Source organism: Ochotona princeps, chromosome 2 (genome assembly GCF_030435755.1).
Source record: "Ochotona princeps isolate mOchPri1 chromosome 2, mOchPri1.hap1, whole genome shotgun sequence".
NCBI lineage: Eukaryota > Metazoa > Chordata > Mammalia > Lagomorpha > Ochotonidae > Ochotona > Ochotona princeps.
This window is the reverse complement of record NC_080833.1, coordinates 128252748-128271134: the sequence shown is the minus strand read 5'-3', so window position 1 is coordinate 128271134 and position 18387 is coordinate 128252748. Positions and strand designations below refer to the sequence as shown.

At 49.0% G+C, this 18387-nt stretch overlaps 1 protein-coding gene across 1 annotated transcript in view; it reads left to right on the top strand.

The window, feature by feature from the left end:
• LOC131479621 (kinesin-like protein KIF17) overlaps positions 1-18387 on the top strand; it is a 30390-nt gene that overhangs the window by 1863 nt on the left and 10140 nt on the right. Inside the window, 3 exon segments of the mRNA XM_058660975.1 lie at positions 12193-12339; positions 13048-13155; positions 16669-16852. Coding sequence (XP_058516958.1) covers positions 12193-12339; positions 13048-13155; positions 16669-16852 — 439 coding nt within the window.

The window sequence follows — 18387 nt, the reverse complement described above, 5'->3', positions numbered from 1 at the left end:
CCAGCTGATCCATCTCCCCACCACACCCCATCACCACCTGGTCAACTCAAGGATCCCAGTCCCAGGACAGCCCCAAGTTAAAGAGTTGGTTAACCCTTGATCTCCCGGATACTGTTTGGTCCCTAATTTCAGGGCTGTGGAGGAATGCTAGGTCTGACATGCGGACCTGCTCCATGGATGTACTTGTCCCATGGAGGTCTGTGGGGTCAGCTGGTGGGAGAGACGCTGTCTCCATGGAGATCTGGAGCTGAGCCGAGCGACCTTCTGTGACAGTGGTTGTGTTCAGTGGCTGCACTGTCCTGTGATAGCCATGAAGTACATGGTGCAAGAGAGATGCCACTGAGTGCCACCCGGGGGCTGTATTTTAATTGTTCTTTTTAATTTGTTTATTTGAAAGGCAGAGGGACAGAGAAGGAAGGAGAGAGGGAAGTTGGGGGAGGGTGGGCAGAGAAGATTTTCTCCATTCTCTGATTCAATGCCCCAAATAGCCCCAACTGCCGGGACTGAGCCAGGCTGAAGCCAGCATCCTGGAGATCCACCCAGGTCTCCTACGTGGGTGGGAGGGGTGCAGGTGCTTGGGCCATCTGCTGCTGCCTTCCCAGGCCAAGTTAGCAGGGAGCTGGATAGGAAGCGGAGCAGCCGGGACTTGCACTGACATTGCAGGCAGCGGTTTAACGCACTGTGCTGTGATGATGGCCCTCTGAATGCTAATTTAACTAGAAGTTTTGGTTTCTGAAAGATCAAATTTAAAAAAAAATAATGCCGGAGTCCAGCTCCAGCCTGGGTTTCGGAACTCGGGAAGGGTGCGTGGACGAGGCGCAGAAAGAAAGAGACGGACCACTAGGATTCCATGATGATAGTGGACACGGCAATAAAGCCGTCTGCTTTATTTATACAGAATCAGTTAAACTCTGGCTCAGACTTTCCACGTCATGGTCAAGTGGGTGTTTCTAAGGACAACCATGCCATCTGCTTTATCCAAAAACAATAGGAATTCCTGCTACAATCCTTATCCTACAACCTAATCTTGTATCACAAAGAAAAGGAGAACCTAAAGGTTAAGGAGAGGACGAAACCCTAAACACAGGTCCCTTGATTAGCATTAGGTCAATGGGGACACCCAAAACAGTAGGAATAATAGAAGGCCCTTTTAAGTTCACATTGTGTAAAAAGCCAGTCTCACAATAATGAAAATGCCTGGACAGATTAGAATTCTTCCGCTGAGCTGGCATAGTAGGCACGGGGAATGTCCAAGTGAAAAGCACACGGAGACCATGGTGGTGGTAGAAGTGCTGGGAGCCATCTGCTCCAAAGCCTCTTTGCTACATATTATCTCCTCTTCCCCCCAAGTCCATTAACAGGACAATAGGACGTCAATGAGTCTGCAAAGGCCAGGTGCTACTGCCTTAGGCCTGATTCCTGAGTGCTCAGCTAAAGCAATGTAAATCAGCTCCACAGCCCACAACATATTCCCCCTTCTGTATTAAAGCAGACTTGAATGCGCCTGTCTTAGGTTGTGGACTCTCAGGTTTGACAGCCTTACCCGTCATGGGGAATCTCCGTAGCATGACGGAGTCCCTGTCTTAGGTCGGTCCGTTCCTGTGTCCATCTTACCCGTCACTGGCTGCCTTTCAACGCGTTGTCTGCTGCAGCTGCTCAAACCATACTTGGGGAGGCTGGCAAACCTGTTCCAGGGCTAGGAGTGACATCAACTCAGTAGCAATGAGCAAACACCAGTTCCCGGGCTTGAGAAAACAAAGCACTTCACAGGTGAAACATATATAAAAGGCACAATGGGAGACAAGAGGTCATGAACTTAGGAGCAACACAGCTCAGTAGCAATGAGCAGACAGCAGTTCCCAGGCTTGGGAAAACATTTTGCACTTGCATAGATGATACACCAGGAATGCATACAATACAACAGAAATGCATACGATGGGGTACAGGAGGCTTAGACAAAATCTAACAATATCTGCTATTTCTTTTCCAACAAATCAACCCACAGTCACAGCATAAGCATTCTCACCCGCTCATGTTCATCAGTAAAGTCCTGTTGTTCCATAACTCTGGCAGTCTGTTCTGCGACCTTGTTACTGGCTATGATGGTCGCCGTTATGCCAAAGTCTCTTTTATTCTTATTCAGTCCCAACAGGCACAGGCAGGATTCAGGGCAGCTGCAGGATAACAGCAGAATCGTAATTGCCATTCCAGCATGCTGTCAGGGTGCACAGGAATTTGGTGTCATTCACTTCAGAAGCGTCTCCTGTACAGTCAAGGGGTCCTTCCACATAACATAACCCTTCTGCTTCTGGTATCCAAGCAAAGAAAGGTGGAGCTGCATCCAGGTGACTGTAGACATCCACTGGGCCCTGCCTCAATGGGAAGTTCCTTGTGGCCCTGCCTCATTGGAACAATGTCCTCACATCCTTGTGTCTCCCACATCCACTGCACGGACCCCAACATAGCACGGAGGATGACTGGGCCGGAGAACAATACGAAAAGGAGAATAATTAGTGCAATTCCTAGATTTGTACAAAATGAAAACTGTAGCAGTATCATAATACCATAGTTCAGGCAAATTTACAGCTAACATTACATATGAGGACCTTCTTAAGACACCAAAAGTATCAGGCATCAAGTAACAATTAACAATGCACTAGTACAAATTACAGTGTATACAGAACCATCTCAGGGAAGCTGGAAGGAGCTTAAGGCTCCATCTTGTAAGGGAGGAATGTTACTTATCAACAGTCCTTTTGGAAGTGGCTTGAGTTCTGTGCAGAGATGTCTTCCGTGGTAGAAGGTAGTCAGCAGATGTACGAATGACTGTCCTCATGGCAGGTGTTGATCTTCAGACTCAGCCTTTAAAACAGTTCTGGGTGGAAGTGTCTGTCGATCCCAGCAAGCGTAGCACGGAGGCTAGAGAAACTCTTTCCGTTGTTATGGCCACAGGGAGGCAAGAAGGAGAGATAGCACCCTGGTACCTAGCTTGCTATTCTTCCTCTGGGCCTCTGGGAAAGTGGGCTGTAGAGGCAATCCTTGGGATTTCAGGTCCATAAGTTAGCCACACCTATATAAACTCTGGAGATCTAACTGCATATTCTGAGAGGCCCTTTGGAGTTTTTGGAGAGGGAGTATAAGAGAAGTGAAGGAAAAGTTAAAATAATTAAAAATAATTATATAGATCGCGCTCAGTAACAATATCAGGTGAAAACCATCAAAAAACAGCCTTAGAGAATATTTGCCCAAAGGTCCAATGTTTGTTATAAACTTAAAATAAAGGCACATACCCAAGTAACACATTGAAAAAGGCAATGAGAGTATAACATGAGAAACCTGGCCATAAGTGAACTTAAGCAAAGGCATATGGCTGACTAAAAAACATTTTCAATGATAGTCTGAGATTTAAATTAAGTGAGCCAAAAAACAATATTAGCTTAGCACAATAAAGTAGCTTCAATAACGATCTAAGAGCTTTAGACATTTAAAATTATAAATTGGTTAGAATTATCCTGTTGTTTGTAGTAAAATAAGTTTGCATGGTTATTCAGATGGTTTACAAATATAGAATAGAAAATGGATTATAGTAAAAATTTTACCAAGATGGCTTAGGAAACATATATCAGACAAGTACATCTGTTCTTTAAATAATTTTTGTTACAAAACCTTTAAGAGTTAGTTAAAAGTATAGTATTTCCCAACTAGCAAATGCAGTAATGTATAATAGCAACTAAAAATTGTTCTGTAATAACTAGCTAGGAAAAAATGGCATAAAACTAAGATCATGTACCCATTTCTCATCTGATCTCAAGGAACATTGAAGACAAACAATAAAACAAACACACACACACATATACATTCTCCCTCTTTTTTTTTTTTTAACTATAGAGGATTATAAGAGTAAAATTTCAAACAATTTTAACAAAAAGACGTACAGCAAGACAGACATACGTGGCCACCACACTCACTCAATTTTAAATAGCTAATGAGCCATGACTTCTCATATCCTGACTCAAGAAGTTGTGTTGCATCCAGTCCTTTCAAGTCCCAGATGAGTACTCAAGACAAGCAAATTTGGATGATGAGGTACCTGTATATAGGCAGAGGTCAGTGCAAATCCTGCGAGCCAGGAAGCCAGGACTGGCAGTGGGGCCGTGTTAATCATCACGGTGGCCTCCCCAGACTACCGAGTCAGGCTCTAGAACTCAGGATGGCTACTACCTTCTGACTGAGGCCTTCAAAATATTACAAAGTGCACAAGAGATCATGTCAGATAAATTTAGGATTAACTAAGGCGCCTTTATAAACCAAGCTTGGTGATAGCAGTACCCATTAGAAAATTACTAAGTAAAAGTCAACAATGATAATTCAGTCTAAACTGAAACCCTGAGAGAAAAAAAAATTGGTCATTACTGAAGACCTTGATTTTAGTTATCTGAGCAATTTAAATTAGCCTAAGAGATAAGCAGTCAACAGCTTAGACATATTTATGAAACCATAAATATTTATCCTTTTCTGGCTTTTTTGTTGTTAAGCATTACCTGTCCTGGAACTCTTGGAAATACAGAAATTAGAATTAACTTCTGTAAAAAAAATTGTTTTATAGTAGTATATTGATATGACAAAATTTTGCCCCACTTGGCATCTGGCAGTATCTTTAATACAATCCAAATGCTTACTCAGTTGCATCTATTAAATAAAACTTTTGAATTTTTAAAATGCATATCAAGGATGTCAAGATCTATAACATCTAATTGAAACAAAATCTTTATATAACACAATATAGATTAGATGTAATTATTGGCATTAAGTGATCTCTTTAAATACCTATAAAATAAGTACATAACTTTTATCAATCTTAAGCAATGTGAGCATATTGAAAGGCAGAAAACACAAAGATTACTTCAATATAGAATCTTATCATATTCTGAGACGCTTCAGCAAGGTCAGGTTTGGAGTTCACTGGAGCTAACTAGAAAAATTTAATCATTAATTATATAAAAACAATTAAGAAGATGTTATAATATTTGGGTTTAAAACTTTGTTGTTATGACAGAGGATCAGATTTTAATTCCATGTATCAATGATGAATATTTTAGAAAATGCTGCAAACAGTATTTTAAAGACTATAGGTCTAAATTAAAAACTAGCAGATAAAAGCACGGGTACATTCCATACCTGGAAAAATTCAAGAGTGGATTAGATGTTACTTTTATGCTAATTTAGGCTGTGTAAATGTTACTACATTTTTAAAGCAATGCCTTAAACAATACTTTAAGAGTTATATTCATAAAATTCAAAAATTCAATATAAAAGTTTAATAGTTAGAAAAGAGATGTTAATTATGAAAAAACATTGTTTATGAAGTACAAGAGGCTAGGTGTTCTTCTGGGGACCCAGTTTAGTTTATCTCCCATCACTCTGCTCTTGGCTAAAAAAGGATGGAGGAATGCTTGACAAAGGAATTAAAACAAAATACCTGCTGAAGAGAAGAGAATTTAACCCTGAAGTTGCTGGGCAGGAGGAGGAACTTCTGTAGAAGATGCTTGCTGTGAAATGGCAGGGGGGTGGAAATGTAAATTGGATAAGATCTAGAGCCCTAGTCAGCAAGTCCAAGCTCTGTGGAAAAAGAAAGCATTCCCTCCTCCAAAAGTTACGAGGAGACCATGTCCTTCCCATTGGCCTGTAAGGACGTTTTCAAAATCTATGATTAAAGAAGTTGTTTTGTTATATGACCATCTGTAAAGACTAAAGAAACAGGTTAAAGAAACAAAAAAGGTTAAAAACAAAGGAGTTAAGAAACGAATCTTTTGAAATATAACCAAATGACTTTTAACAAAATGTAAGAGAGGATTTTCAGCTAACTGGTTTGAAATTGAATCTACCAGGGTTAAGAGTGCTATTTGTCTTATCTCAACCTTGGGTATTAAAAAAAGTAAGCTGTTTAGAGCTATAAGGAATAATTATTTACATCTTTGCCAAAAAAGCTCCTTATTCTTATGACAGCTCTTTGTAATTAAGGTGGAGCTCAAAGCACAATAAGAAGTAATAATTTTTTATACATGAAAAGAAATGGAGCCACTCTAATGACCTTGTTGCCACAAGCATCCAGTTGGTAGTATAATTAATTGCCAATAAAAATACCAACTTTTAATTAGCATATCCACAATCAATATCAGGTTTTAAGTCTGTTACTCTTCTACAGGCACAGCTTGGGTAAGATAATGCTGTCTTTCAAACCTCTGATTGTTCAAGGCCCAAGACTGGCCCCGCCACGAGTTTCCTGACCACAGGCGCTGGCCATTATCATCAATTTTAGATTTAAATTTACATACTTTTGCCCAATGATCCTTAGCAGTATAGGTGCCACATTTTTGAGCTAAAAGAGATGCTGTTCGGCATTGCTTTGGAAGGTGGCTGGGTTTCATACAATTATGACATTTAAATCTATTTTGCTTTAGTCTATTTTGCTTTAACCCATTGCTTAAGGTAGCACTCAACATTTTAGTTTTGTACCTTTCAGAGACAATATCCATACATGACCCCATTACTTGGGGGGCCCAGGACTGGGCCCTCCCGCTTCCCTGCTTCTGACCCTGTACAGACTGATTACTCAATTTAGATCGACTGCGAGGCAATAGAACTGTTCCATTCTTGTGGAATTTAGACTGACAAGCCTTCTGCCAATGAAATCCCTTCTCACACCGTGGACAGACAGTGTGAGGAATATTTAAATTGGGTCTAGCAATGTCCCTATAAGTTTCTTCCTGTTTGAAATTTTGAGATGAGTTTCTGGCAGGACAACTGTGGCTAAAATGCCCTACTCCACCACAAGAATAGCAATTGTTTCTTTTTCTACGTCTTTGATTGCCTCTTATGTTCTTTAAAATCTGAATCGCAGTTTGACCTTGAAGAGCTGCAGCAATAGTTAACCCTTGAATGTAAGATGGAGTTACCTCGGCACAAGCTCGAACATAGTCTGACAACTTTCCTTTCCTTCTCACTGGCTGAATTAAGGTTTGGCAAGTTGGAGTAGCATTTTCAAAAGCTAACTGTTTAACTATAAGATCTGTAGCTGTACTGTTAATTACTGTTCGGCTCACCGCTTCTGTGAGTCGAGCTACAAAATCTTCAAAAGGCTCCTCAGCTTTCTGTTTAACATTTATAAAACCTGAAGACTTTTGACCTGGAGGTGGCAGGCGTTTCCATGCTCCCAATGCCAGGGAGGAGATAAGCTGTAGAGTCTCCTTAGGCAGAGTAAGTTGTTCTGAAATGCCAAGATGAGTGCCCTGTCCTAAAAGCATGTCTAAGGTAAAAGAAGGTTTGCCACACCTCACAGATCCCTGAGACTTTACTTCTGCCTTTGCTAATTCCTCATACTCCATTTTCCACACAAGGAAGTCTCCTCCTGTGAGACAAGCCTTGGCAGTCTGAAACCAATCATACGGAGTCATCCACTTTGCTCCTAAGCTCTCCACCATTGCCATACTGTACGGGGAGTTTGGTCCGTAGTCTGAGATAGCATGCTTTAGTTCTTTAATAAGCTTATAAGGCAACGGTTCCCATTCAGGTTCATCCCATTTGTAAATCACAGGAAAACAGAAAAAATCGCCTTCCTTATGAGCTTGCTGCATTGCTCCTTTAAAACCAATCTTTGCTATATCTAGTCTATCAGGAAACGGCTTGGAATGCTTAGCTGAATACCTTGAAGGCTTGTGATTAACAGCAGGAGACCTTTTATCATGTAATTCAGCCATTTGCCCCTTTTCACAATCTCTAACTCCTGGTTCAAATATTTCTGGTTTAAAAAAATCTTCTTCATCTGTTAAACCTTCCTGGTCAGTTTTACAATATTTTACATTATCTTCAGGACAGACACTTTCTATTGAGCCATAACCAAGGCCTAAGCCTCCCTTCTCAGGATCAATAAGGGGAGTATGTTCTCTCCACTGAGATGAAGGTGCGGGATAAGGCTCGAGTCCCACATCTAATGCCTGCCTTAGAGCATTCCAGATGGCATATGCAGAGGATGGCATGCCCACTCTTCCATTACTCCGATACCACCTTTTCATATCATTCCCTACCTGATCCCATGTGTGTAAGTCTAAAGTGCCCTGCTCAATAAACCACGGGCTAACATTTTGCACAAATTGTAAAAATTCCAACAGTTGCTTTCTGCTAACTTTAATGCTCTTCCTATGCAAGGTATGTTTAATAATATCAGCATATAAACTTCTTTCACTAGAATCGCTCTGGCCCATTTTTACAGCACAGAGGGTACACGACTTCTCAATATAAGTTCTGACTATTCACCCCTCCTAACCTGACCTTCTGTCAGCGGGCCTGCAGCGCCCTGGGTGAAGTCCTGTCCACGCCGCAAAGAGAAAGAAAAGACCTACCTTCGTCGAGCCACTCACGTTGGGCGCCACTTGCCGGAGTCCAGCTCCAGCCTGGGTTTCGGAACTCGGGAAGGGTGCGTGGACGAGGCGCAGAAAGAAAGAGACGGACCACTAGGATTCCATGATGATAGTGGACACGGCAATAAAGCCGTCTGCTTTATTTATACAGAATCAGTTAAACTCTGGCTCAGACTTTCCACGTCATGGTCAAGTGGGTGTTTCTAAGGACAACCATGCCATCTGCTTTATCCAAAAACAATAGGAATTCCTGCTACAATCCTTATCCTACAACCTAATCTTGTATCACAAAGAAAAGGAGAACCTAAAGGTTAAGGAGAGGACGAAACCCTAAACACAGGTCCCTTGATTAGCATTAGGTCAATGGGGACACCCAAAACAGTAGGAATAATAGAAGGCCCTTTTAAGTTCACATTGTGTAAAAAGCCAGTCTCACAATAATGAAAATGCCTGGACAGATTAGAATTCTTCCGCTGAGCTGGCATAGTAGGCACGGGGAATGTCCAAGTGAAAAGCACACGGAGACCATGGTGGTGGTAGAAGTGCTGGGAGCCATCTGCTCCAAAGCCTCTTTGCTACATATTATCTCCTCTTCCCCCCAAGTCCATTAACAGGACAATAGGACGTCAATGAGTCTGCAAAGGCCAGGTGCTACTGCCTTAGGCCTGATTCCTGAGTGCTCAGCTAAAGCAATGTAAATCAGCTCCACAGCCCACAACAAAATAATCAATTTATGTTTTATTGGTTACATTGCATTATGTGACACAGTTTTATAGGCACTGAGTCCCCCCCTGCCATGGTGGATTCCTCCACCTTGTTGCATTACCACAGTTCAAATTCAGTTGAGATTCTTTCATTGCAAGTATCTACCAAGTGTAAAGTTCAGCATCTTGCTGTCCAGATAAGTTCAATGTTTTCTTGGGGAGACCATCTCTGGTCTGGAGGTAAAGCTGGCAGAGTATCATCCCAATCAATTAAAAGCCCCGCCATTACATCAGTAACAATTTATAACGTTATGGAATTAGTTGACATGGTATTGGGTATCCAATATGTTAAAAGAGAAGAAAAAAGAATGCAAGTTCTGAACCACATCCTGTGACTTCTACATTGACATTTCAATTATTAGTTTATATACAGCCGGGATCTATACACCTTAAAATAGGTATAGATTACTATTCAGCTGTCTCATGTCTATTTTAATTTTAGTATTTAGCAGTTCATAGCGTTGAAGCATGATTTTGCTGAACGTGGCTGTTTTTCGGGTAGTCTAACTCCACAACTCTAACAAGACATATGTCAACAGTTTAGGTGAACAGTGTTAGGAGGGGTGTGCAGAGAAATCTTCAGTACCCCAGTGAGGAGTGACTAATCTTTGTGTCCCACCCAGTGAGTTCTAAGTGCATCCCCGCTGACCATTTCCTGTCTGTTTCTAAGCTGAAAGATCAAATTTAACTAACCCCTTGTGGCTAGCAGCTGCTGTGCTGCCTGGCACAGCTCTCCAGCCAAGTCTTCCGGTACGAATGCCAAGTGAGCCACATTTTGTGAAGTGAAAGGAAACAGATTCGACTATTCCAGCTCATATTAACAATATATTGCTTCCCTAAGATGTAAATGGGTATTATTTTCATTGCATAATGTTAGTGAAATCTCTTACATCCTTTGTTCATACTATGTAAAATCCAGTGTATGTTTTATGCTAATGCCCCAGAAGTTGAATTGCAGGTGGGCGTTTGGTGTAGTAGTGAGGGTGCTGCTTGGCGTCACCATACCCGATATTGGCACTCCTTCCTGTTCCACTGTCTGCCGACCTGCATTCTGGAAGGAGCAGGTGCCAGCCATCCTTTGTTAAGTTTCTGGATCCTGACTGTTGTGGCCCTCTGGAGAGCGAAGCAGTGAAGGGGAACTTGTCTGATGTCTAACCCCCTCTCCCTCTGGGCCCTTCAGCTGAATTAAATACATTAATACAGCAGTGAAACTGTGGCTCCTGGAAGGCTATTTGATAGTGCTTAGGCTTTAAAATCTAAATTAATTGGGCCTGGCGGCGTGGCCTAGCAGCTAAAGTCCTCGCCTTGAACGCCCCTGGATCCCATATGGGTGCCGGTTCTGATCCCAGCAGCTCCACTTCCCATCCAGCTCCCTGCTTGTGGCCTGGGAAAGCAGTCAAGCACGGCCCAATGCATTGGGACACTGCACCGCGTGGGAGACCTGGAAGAGGTTCCTGGTTCCTGGCTTCGGATTGGCGCGCACCGGCCCGTTGCGGCTCACTTGGGGAGTGAATCATCGGATGCAAGATCTTCCTCTCTGTCTCTCCTCCTCTGTGTATTTCTGACTGTAATAAAATGAATAAATCTTAAAAAAAATTTAATTGAAAGTTCAGTTTCTTAGTAACATGGGTGTCCCTTGTGGGGGCTGCTTGAGTAGGTGGGGCAGCCTGTCAGTGCCACTAGGACCCCTCCCCGTATGTGGGTGAGGCCACAGTCCTCCAGCTAAGTGTCAGGACCACACAAGTTTCCTGGGATGAGGCTCCTGAGCTTCCAGTGCACCTGCTCTAGCCACAGGGCTTTAGAAGTGTGCTTGTGGACAAGTGGTCTCCTGCTCCTGCCCTGCAGCTGTCCACTCCCGAGTCCCAGCTTCTGCGGGTAAGAGTGCATGCTTACCTATCCTGTGGACAGCTGGGAACGGTGACCTTAGTCTCCTTGGGATGGGCACACCCCATTCTGTCCACATGATGGGCCTGGGGTGTCATACGGGGTCCTGGGGCATGGCAGCAGCCCTCCAGGTCCACATTCCAACACTCTGTTCCGTGGTAAATTCTAGAATGTGTGACCTCATGTGCTGTGTGAATGGCGGGTGGACAGATGCTGGCTAAGTAAAGAAAGTCCAGGAGATGGGCTGGTTCGCCCCCATTTTCCTGGGCAGCCTCGTCCCCTCTCCATCCTTCCCCGCACCTGCTCTCAGTTCGCACCTCTCCATCCGTGCTCAGCTCCCCTGTGACCTGGTGTGAGTCTTGTACCTGCAGCCCTGTGGGAACCCATACCTCCCTTTTGGTTACTGATGCCCCTGGGAGACTTTGCCAAGTTCTTGCCTCCCCTCCCCGCCCCCTTTCCCTCTTGGCCACCTCTCTTTGTGCAGTGCCTATCATTACTTGCAGCCACACTGCCTGCTACAGGAGTCAATGATGCTTGTCCTGCCCCCACAGTCCAGGGGGACACTGAGCGAGCACCCTGTGTGCCTGCTCTCGGGTGCTGCTGCAGTGTGACTCAGTATGGTAGGCCCAACAGCAGGTGTTCTCTGCCCTTATTACAGATGGGCACACTGGGGCAGACCTGGCCATGGGCACAGGGCCAAAAGTGCAGAAGGGACATGAATGCCCTGGGCCATATCCCCCAGCAGGCTTGTCACTCTCCAAGGGGTCAGTTCCTCCCTCTCCTTCCCAGCACACCCTGGCAGGGTAGAGCCCAAATGCTTGCTTGCTTTTTTTTTTTTTAAAGATTTATTTGATTTATTTGAAAGGCAGAGTGAAAGAAACAAAGAGATCTTCCATGCACTGGTTCACTCCCCAGATGGTCAGCATGGCAAGGGCTGGGCTGTGTGCATTAGCAGGTAGGGGAGCCTCAGGCTTCAACTCTCTGAGCTCTCCTAGTCTCTACTGCAGCCAGGGCTGTTGTGCAGGAGGCCCAGGGAGGGCCCCAGTCTAGTGGGGGTAGCCTCACCATCCACCTTGACCCTGCCCTGGACCCCTGCTGAGCACCAACTTGGGTTTCCTCCCACGCAGGGTGTCACCGAGGGCTACAATGGCACCATCTTTGCCTATGGCCTGGCGGGCAGCAGAAAGTCCTTCACTATGCAGGGCCTGCCGGACCCGCCCTCCCAGCGGGGCATCATTCCCAGGGCCTTTGAGCACCTGTTTGAGAGTGTGCAGGTACAGCCTTGGGTGGAGGGTTTGGGAGGCTGCCCTGTCAGAGGCCCGCCTTGCAGGCCCACAGCTGCAGGGTTGGTACTGTTTTCTGGCCAGCTGGTAGAGACAAGCTCACCCTAGGATATTGGTGATGTTGGTGCCAAACACCCGGTGGCCCTGGCTTGGACCTGTCTTGAGCTTCTGTTTGGATTAAGTCATTGCTACTGTCCAAGCCTGTGTGGGGAGCTCTTTGCCTAATGATGTCACCAAGCTTCGAGACAGAACCAAGGTGTAACTTAGAGCCCATTTCTGAGATGGGGGAGGCTGAGACTTGGAGACCCCGATGGCTGAGACAAGTCCTTCCCAGTGCCCGGGCTGTGGGGGGCCATGGGTGGCACTGGGTAGCAAGGCCCCCAATGGGAGATGGCAGAGCCTGGCCTGAGAGGGAGCAGCTGGGGGCTGGGGCTGGCTCGAGTCTCATCTGACCCCAGGGAGGACTTTATTCTTGTCCCTGAGGCATATGGCTGGAACCTTGGGCATAGCAGGTGGATAAAATGCAGCTTGGAGAGGCCTGGAGTCCCTGGGCTGGAGTGGCAAGGAGGAAGAGGCAGGGTGGGGCCTCCTCCCAGCCTGGCCTCTCCCGCTCCCTGGCTGCAGAGGACTGTAGTCCAGGGCGGGCTGGGCAGCCAGTGGCTTGGAGCTCAGTCCTGTCTGTGCTTCCCAACCCTGCAGTGTGCAGAGAACACCAAGTTCCTGGTGCGGGCCTCCTACCTGGAGATCTACAACGAGGACGTGTGGGATCTGCTAGGAGCAGACATCAAGCAGAAGCTGGAGGTGGGTGCAGGGGTGACCGAAGGGGGGATGCTGCTCCTGCCCCAGGGCTCTCGTGCCAGTTCACACTAGGTGGGGACTTTGAACTTGGACTTTGGAGTGTTCTCAGTCAGATTTCACGGTGCAGGGGAAATATAATGGGCCTCCCCGACCATTGGGCGATGGAGAGGAGACTGGATGTCTCCCAGGTGCACCTGCTCAAATACGGAGTTGGTGATAGGCGTCATTTGACTAAAGCCTTTCTCTGCTACACAGGAGTGTCAGGGAATCTCCAAAGGCCCCCTGTGCTGAACAAAAGGCCATAGCAATGGTCACCTGTTAAGCACTTCCTGTCTACCGGCTGTTGGCAGCACATCCTCCTGCCTCCTGCTCAGTCACCTGGTTGGTGGCTGAGATTCCACGCTGCCAGCATGGGGAGGGGCTACAGAAACCTCCAGACTGCCAGCATGGGGAGGGGACGCCGAGATCCGGAGCATCACACACCCCATTTTATAGAAGGGTTCAGATGTGGGACCTTATCCCTCTGAGCAGGAGTCCCGCGTGGACCCAGCTCTAGTGGCGGTGGCTGTGTTGAGAGTAGGATGGAGATCCGTGCTGGGGTGGCACTGCGGAGTGGAGCCTCAGGGGCACAGATCGCTCAGAGCAGCCAAGCTTAGGGCTGGCTCTGGGCGGCCACTACACACTGCCTGTCGTTTGTCCTTGGCCTCTAAGTGGCCAGATGCAGGGGGCAGCAGAGGGAGGTGTGTTACCTTCCTCCTGTCACCATAGGTGGACCTGGCTGGTCCCTTGGGAACTCCAGTGAAGTTGAAAGACCTGGCAGGACTGGGCAGCCAGTGAGTGGCCAGGCTGGCTCTGCTTGGGGTTGTTTGGCCTGCACTTTGGTGAGCAGCCTTGGTCGTGTCTCTTATGTGGGGTGAGCCTGGAAGAATAGACCAGCAGCGGTGGTGGGAGGGGTGCTGATACAAATCCATGGCCAGAATTCTGGTGGGCTGCCCCTTTCCTGCAGCTCTGATGCTGCTTGTCTGGCCAGGCAACCGGGCCCCCAGAGGCCCGTGGGTGGCCTAGGGCCAGCCCACCTCCGTGGGGAATCCTTAGTCCTCTAGGAGTAGCCAGCTGGGAGGGTGCTTTGGAGACACTGGCTTTACCCAAGGGGAACAGACTCAGAAAGAGGAGGCGGCTTGCTGCGGCCACAGGGCTGGGAGCTAGACTCCACGCTGGACCTTGGCCATGATCCCCAGGCCATGCCCCATCACTGCTGTGGGATGGGGAGCCTGACTGTGGGTCCTGACTGGGAGGGTTCCCTACTCTGCAGTGACCCTCAGGGCCATTCATGTCCTGCTCAGCTCACTCCTTGCTGCCTGCGCCCTGGGTTTTGTGGGGGAAGGTCTGTGAGTCCCGGGAATGGGTGACAACTGTGCGGCCAACTGAGCAGCCCAGGCCCAGGGAGGAGCTAGACAAATCCTCACAATGTGGAGCCACGCAGGCCATTCAGGAATGTTCGTCTACCTGCTTCTGCCATCTGCACGACCCAGAGCAGGACCCAGAGCAGGACCTAGGCCCTGCCCTACCCCGGCTGGCTTGTTGCTAGGCAGCAGTGTTCTGCCCTGTCTGTGTGAGATCCTCGGCCACCCACCTGGAGCTGTGCCCTCCTTCTGGCTCTGGGTGCATCTGCCGCATGGCTCAGCCCCCAAGCAGGCGGGCAGGCACATCGGCTGCTGCTGTGTCAGACAGAGGGGTCTGGTTGCCCTGCCCACTTGGGAAATTTCTGCCACCCTGACTGCTCTTCCCTGCCAACCCAGATCATCCATGCCCTCACCCACCTCCTGAGGACCCAGGGCTGGGTGAGCTGGGGTGCCAGGAACTGCACCCCATGAGTCTGGCCCATGCCTTGTGGAGGACATGCAGAGACACAAAGGCATGGGTACTTTCTCATCCTTTGCCACAGAGAGGGGAACAGAGGTTCCATGCATGGCCTATACACGGCCAGCCGCTGCATAGCTGGTAGAGCAAGGCTGTGCCTTTTGGGCCGTGTGCTCTCGGCGTGGGCCCTGAATGTGCTTGGCACAGATCTGCCTGCAAGAGATCGGGGAAGCAGAGTCGCATGTCTGCTGCAGCTGCTAAAAGCCTCCATCATACAATTCATGTCAAGGGCCTGCCTGCTCCCCCAACCTACGGATGTGGATCATGGTTCATCTCTGTCCCTGCCACTTCCCAGCTGGTTGTCATCGCAACCCTGCTATGGCCTCAGCACAGCTGGGATGAGCAGTCACTGAGGAGATGTGCACTGTGGGTGGCCACTTCTCAGTGGAGCTCTGCCTAGGGGGTAGGGTAGGGAGTTGCTGGGCAGGGCACTCCTTGGGGTCCCCTCAGGTGTGGGGGTGGGGAACAGAACTTCCTGCACCAATGATAGAGCATCGAGAGCCCCACAACCCTGTACAGGGGTGTGCCTTCTGGGGCTTCCCAGGCCTGTGTGACCTACCCCAACACAGGTGCACCAAACTGCTGTGTAGACCAACTGTTGGCCTCATGCGCAGGGCAGTCTCATGCAAGTAGAATGTGTCATTCCCATTTCACAGGCAAGGAGACTGAGGCATAGAGAGAGGCAGGTGGCACCACCAGGTTTCCAGTCTGAGTCTAAAACAGGGAACTGGTGCAGCTGGGAGCCCCTCTCACTAGACCTCTGTTCCAGGTGGGGTCCCAGCTTCTGGGGTGGCAGGGATCGCACCAACCAGCCCTCCAGCAGCCCTTGAATGGTGTGGTTGCAGCTGGAGGGGCTGCCCTGCCCCCCACAACCCTGCCTCCTGCTTCTGTTGCCTGTGCATCTCCTCCCAGGTCAAGGTCAGCCTTTTGTCTTGCTGAGGCTTCAGCCTGTCTCCGCCCAGCCCCTGAAGTTTCCCACTGCTAGGGCCCCACCATAGCTATGACCTTCAGCAAGCTGTTCAGCCTTGCTGTACCTCCCTGTTTGCCCTGTGCCCCAGGTCCACTCCCTGGGCTGGGCCCCTCAGATGGGAGGCCCTGAAGTGCCTGGAGAGAAGCATTGGCGTCTTCTGTGCTCAGGTTGGCACAGCTGTTGGCATCCCTGGCACTGTGGGCTGTGGCAGCAAATGGCCAGTCACCTGCTAGGGTCCCAGGAGAGAGGGCAGCTGCCAGGCTAAAACCCACCTTTCCAGTGGTGACACTGTAGCTTCGGAATGGCAGCTGGCATTTAGGGGACACTTGTCCTATGCCAGAAGCACCATGCCAAATCAGCAACACCCCTTATTTCATTGGGTTCTCACCATGTCTGGATGAGATGGTTCTCTCACACCTATTGTACAAATGTGGAAACTGAGGCCCATGCTGAGTCACAGACCCAACGTCCCACAAGAAGGAGGCAGGGATAGGGCAGCCTGGAATGACTGCCCAGGGACATGGGCCGAGTCCACCGAGGCTGCAGGTGTGGTCTGGGTGGAGCTGGGTGCAACTGCACCCCCCAGGCTGGAGGCCCCACCCCTGAACAGTCCCTCCCGCCTGCTGTTGAAGGAGCACCCGGAGAAGGGCGTGTATGTGAAGGGGCTGTCCATGCACACGGTGCACAGCGTGGCACAGTGCGAGCGCATCATGGAGATGGGCTGGAAGAACCGCTCGGTGGGCTACACCCTCATGAACAAGGACTCCTCGCGCTCCCACTCCATCTTCACCATCAGCATGGAGATCTACGCTGTGGGTATGTGGCAGGGCAGGCCCTGAGCCAGTCCCACTCCTGGGGGTGGGTATGAGTGCAGTCAGGAGCTAGGAGGGGGACCGCCAGAGGGCGCCCCCAGGGCCATCACAGTAACAGTCCCCTGGCTACTGTGAGCCCTCAGTCTGTGGTCATTGCCCAGGGACATGACAGTCGCCCCACTCCCCAAGGCAGACCACTGTCCACAGTTTCCAGGGTGGAGTCGAGGTTGCACAGCCAGGGGCTGTCCAAGCTGGGCTTCCATCTGGGGGCTTCCCAGGCGTGTATCACTGAGACCCTACCCTTAGGCTGTCCCAGGCTAGAGTTGTGGGAACCTCAGTGAAAGGAAGGCTGATCTGGGGCCACCCGCAGGTGCAGGTGCTGTGCCCTGGGTCCCACCCCACAGCCCTGGACGGGGCAGGCCCCATCTGTCTGCTTCTACAGTGGAAAAGCTGAGGCTCACAGCCACCCGGTGCACTGCTTGTCTCAGCTCCTCTAGCCCAGGTGGAGCCCACGTCTTCCTGACACCCCTGCTCCCCTGTGACCCCTGCTGCTGCTGTCCCCAAGGTGGCGGGAGACCCAGAGAGTTGGGAGCAGACACCTAGCAGAGTCAGCACCTGGGGCCCAGGCCACCCCCCCTCCCTACACCTGCTGCTGGCTGAATGCTCCCCAGGGGTGTGCCTCTGGGGAGGGAAGGATCAAGCTCGTCATAGCTGCCTGTGAGGTGGCTGGGGGAGGGACAGGGACGGAAGTGGGCAGGTGGGAGGGTGATGTCCCTCTGGGGGTTTATAGGAGGGGGTGACAGACCATTAACAGATGTAAAAGCGATGACTGTTTACTTTTAATTGGAAAGGCAGATATACAGAGAGTAGGAGAGACAGAGAGAAAGATCTTCCATCCGCTGGTTCACTCCCCAAGTGACTACAACAGCCAGAGCTGAGCCGATCCAAAGCCAGGAGCCAGGAGCCTCCTCCAGGTCTCCCACACAGATGCAGGGTCCCAAGGCTTTGAACTGTCCTCTACCACTTTCCCAGGCCACAAGCAGGGAGCTGGATAGGAACTGGAACAACCAGGACAGGAGTGGCACCCATATGAGATCCTGGCACATGCAAGGCGAGGATTTAGCCACTAGGCTATTGCGCCGGACCCAGCGACTATTTTCATTATAAAATATCCAAGCTCCACAAAGATAGAAATCAGAGGGGAAATGAACCGACACAGCCAGCTCTCACATCAGAGCACACTCTGCTTTGCTTTTTTTTTTTTTTTTAAAGGTTTATGTATTTGAAAGACAGAGTCACAAACAGGGAGAGACAGAGAGACACTGAGGGAGAGACACGGAGCTCATCCATCTGCTAGTGTACTCCCCAAATGGTTCCAGCCAGCGGGAGACCCTTCCCCCGCCTCTCTGCCCCCACAGCTGGGGCTTTGGGCCTTGTTTGCTGAGTGGGACATGGGCGCTGTTGCCCTCCCTCACGTGGGGGCAGCTATAGGGCTGCCCAGGGACAGGGAGCGACAGAGCACTCGTCAGGTGGGCACGG